Source organism: Egretta garzetta, unplaced genomic scaffold (assembly GCF_000687185.1).
Source record: "Egretta garzetta isolate BGI_Z169 unplaced genomic scaffold, ASM68718v1 scaffold4, whole genome shotgun sequence".
Lineage (NCBI taxonomy): Eukaryota > Metazoa > Chordata > Aves > Pelecaniformes > Ardeidae > Egretta > Egretta garzetta.
In genome coordinates, this window is record NW_009259329.1 from 1,119,588 (window position 1) to 1,121,287 (window position 1,700).

At 49.1% G+C, this 1,700-nt stretch overlaps 1 protein-coding gene across 1 annotated transcript in view; it reads right to left on the reverse strand.

Moving 5' to 3' along the window:
- Positions 1-1,395: 1,395 nt before the first annotated feature.
- LOC104124410 (perilipin-3) overlaps positions 1,396-1,700 on the reverse strand; it is a 9,266-nt gene continuing 8,961 nt past the window's right edge. Inside the window, exon 10 of the mRNA XM_035892345.1 lies at positions 1,396-1,698. Within this exon, the coding sequence (XP_035748238.1) occupies positions 1,396-1,698 (303 nt within the window). The remainder of the gene's footprint in view (positions 1,699-1,700) is intronic.

Here is a 1,700-nt window from a genome sequence, read left to right on the forward strand (position 1 = left end):
GCCCGGCGCCCTCCGCTGCCCCAGCCCCAGGCACTGCCTGCGGGTACCCGGTGTTCTGTGGGACGCTAAAGCCCGAAGGCATTAAAGCCGGTGGGGGTAGGCTCGGCCTGGGAACCGACGTTTCCCTCTCGGGCGGGACGGGCAGCATTACCGCCGGGAAGCCTCTGCGGTACCAGCGAGGCCAGAACGTAAGGGTTGAGACAGCTGAGTGCAGGTCAACCTCGAGAGGGCAGGCAGAAGCCTTCGGGACCAAATAGTGAAGATACTTTTCTACTGAAGGTTGAGGCAGAACATGGGACCTGCTAAAATAATTTTTCTCCCTCCAGCAAGATTAGAGAACATCCAAGTCACCCAGAGAAATGATTGGTTCAATACAAGCTTCTTACCTACTCAGGCTAAAGGGACAACGTAACGCTGCAGCTTTACATACACGCAGGAGACAGGTATTTCCCTGAACGCAGGTGACACTTTATTCTGAAGTCTGCTTGCTGTTATTCCAGCCTTAGCACAAGGACCACACCAGGACATAAGTAACCAAAATAAATTACGTTAGGAATGATTACAAAGCATTGTTTACTGGGACAGTAGCCAGCACCTATTTTAATAACAGGATATCCTATTGCCGTGGCAGAGTAACTGCTGGCAAAAGCTGCCTCATTTGCCAGCTTCTTAATGGCTACAAGAGGTTTCATGCATGGAGTTACTCCCACAAACCAATAATCCCCAAAGTCATTTATATGACCAGGAAAGATAATCCCACTGCAAACTGGCATGCTTAAAAAGAAAATCCCACCTTGCTAAGTGTTTCTCTATGAAAGAAAAAGCATTTGGCTGTTCCATAACGAGAAGTCTCTTTTTGAGAAACAGCCTCTTGCCCCCAGCTGCTCCTGGTCTGCTGCAGGGCTGAGCCTCTCCAGAAGCGCAAGGAGGAAAAAAGGAAGTAGTGCCTGTAACACGTATTTTTAAACTTGGAGGAGGAGGGAAACAGTATCAAAGGTCAAGTGCATCATCCTCTCAAGGTCTCTGCAGCTTGAATGAATTAAAAACAAATCCAACATTAAAAGTAAGTGGAGACCACTTCTTTCCCACAGCTTGTCTCAGCAAGAGTTAGCCATTCACACGTACAGCTGGGCTGACTTTAAAAGCTGAAGTACAGGTCCCTGTCTTCCCTTTCAGCACAGCAGCATGGCTTAAAAAAACCATTAATAAATCAAGATATGGAGCCACCCCACCTTGGTTATCGAGTCTCCTTGCAAACTACATCTTACTGTAAGCTCAGCCTGGGACAGGGAGAGAACAGGGAGGCACTCTTGGCACGACTGGCAGTTGGACACACAATTAAAATATAGAGTGCTGTTCTAGCCAGGGAACCTTGGCCAGAAGAGTTGGAATTTTTCAGAGATCTTCCTCTGGTGCATTAGTTTTTCTCTCCTTTGCAGCCAGTGCCACCTCTGTGTCTGTCTCTGCCTTTTCTTCCAGCTTCCCTAGCACTTCACACCCTTCCCCCAGGATCATGTTTGCTCCCTTTGGTTCTTCACACCCTTCCCCCAGGATCATGTTGGCTCCCTTTGGTTCTTCACACCCTTCCCCCCCCAGGATCATGTTGGCTCCCTTTGGTTCTTTACACCCTTCCCCCAGGATCATGTTGGCTCCCTTTGGTTCTTCACCCCCTTCCCCCCCCCGGATCATGTTTGCTCCCT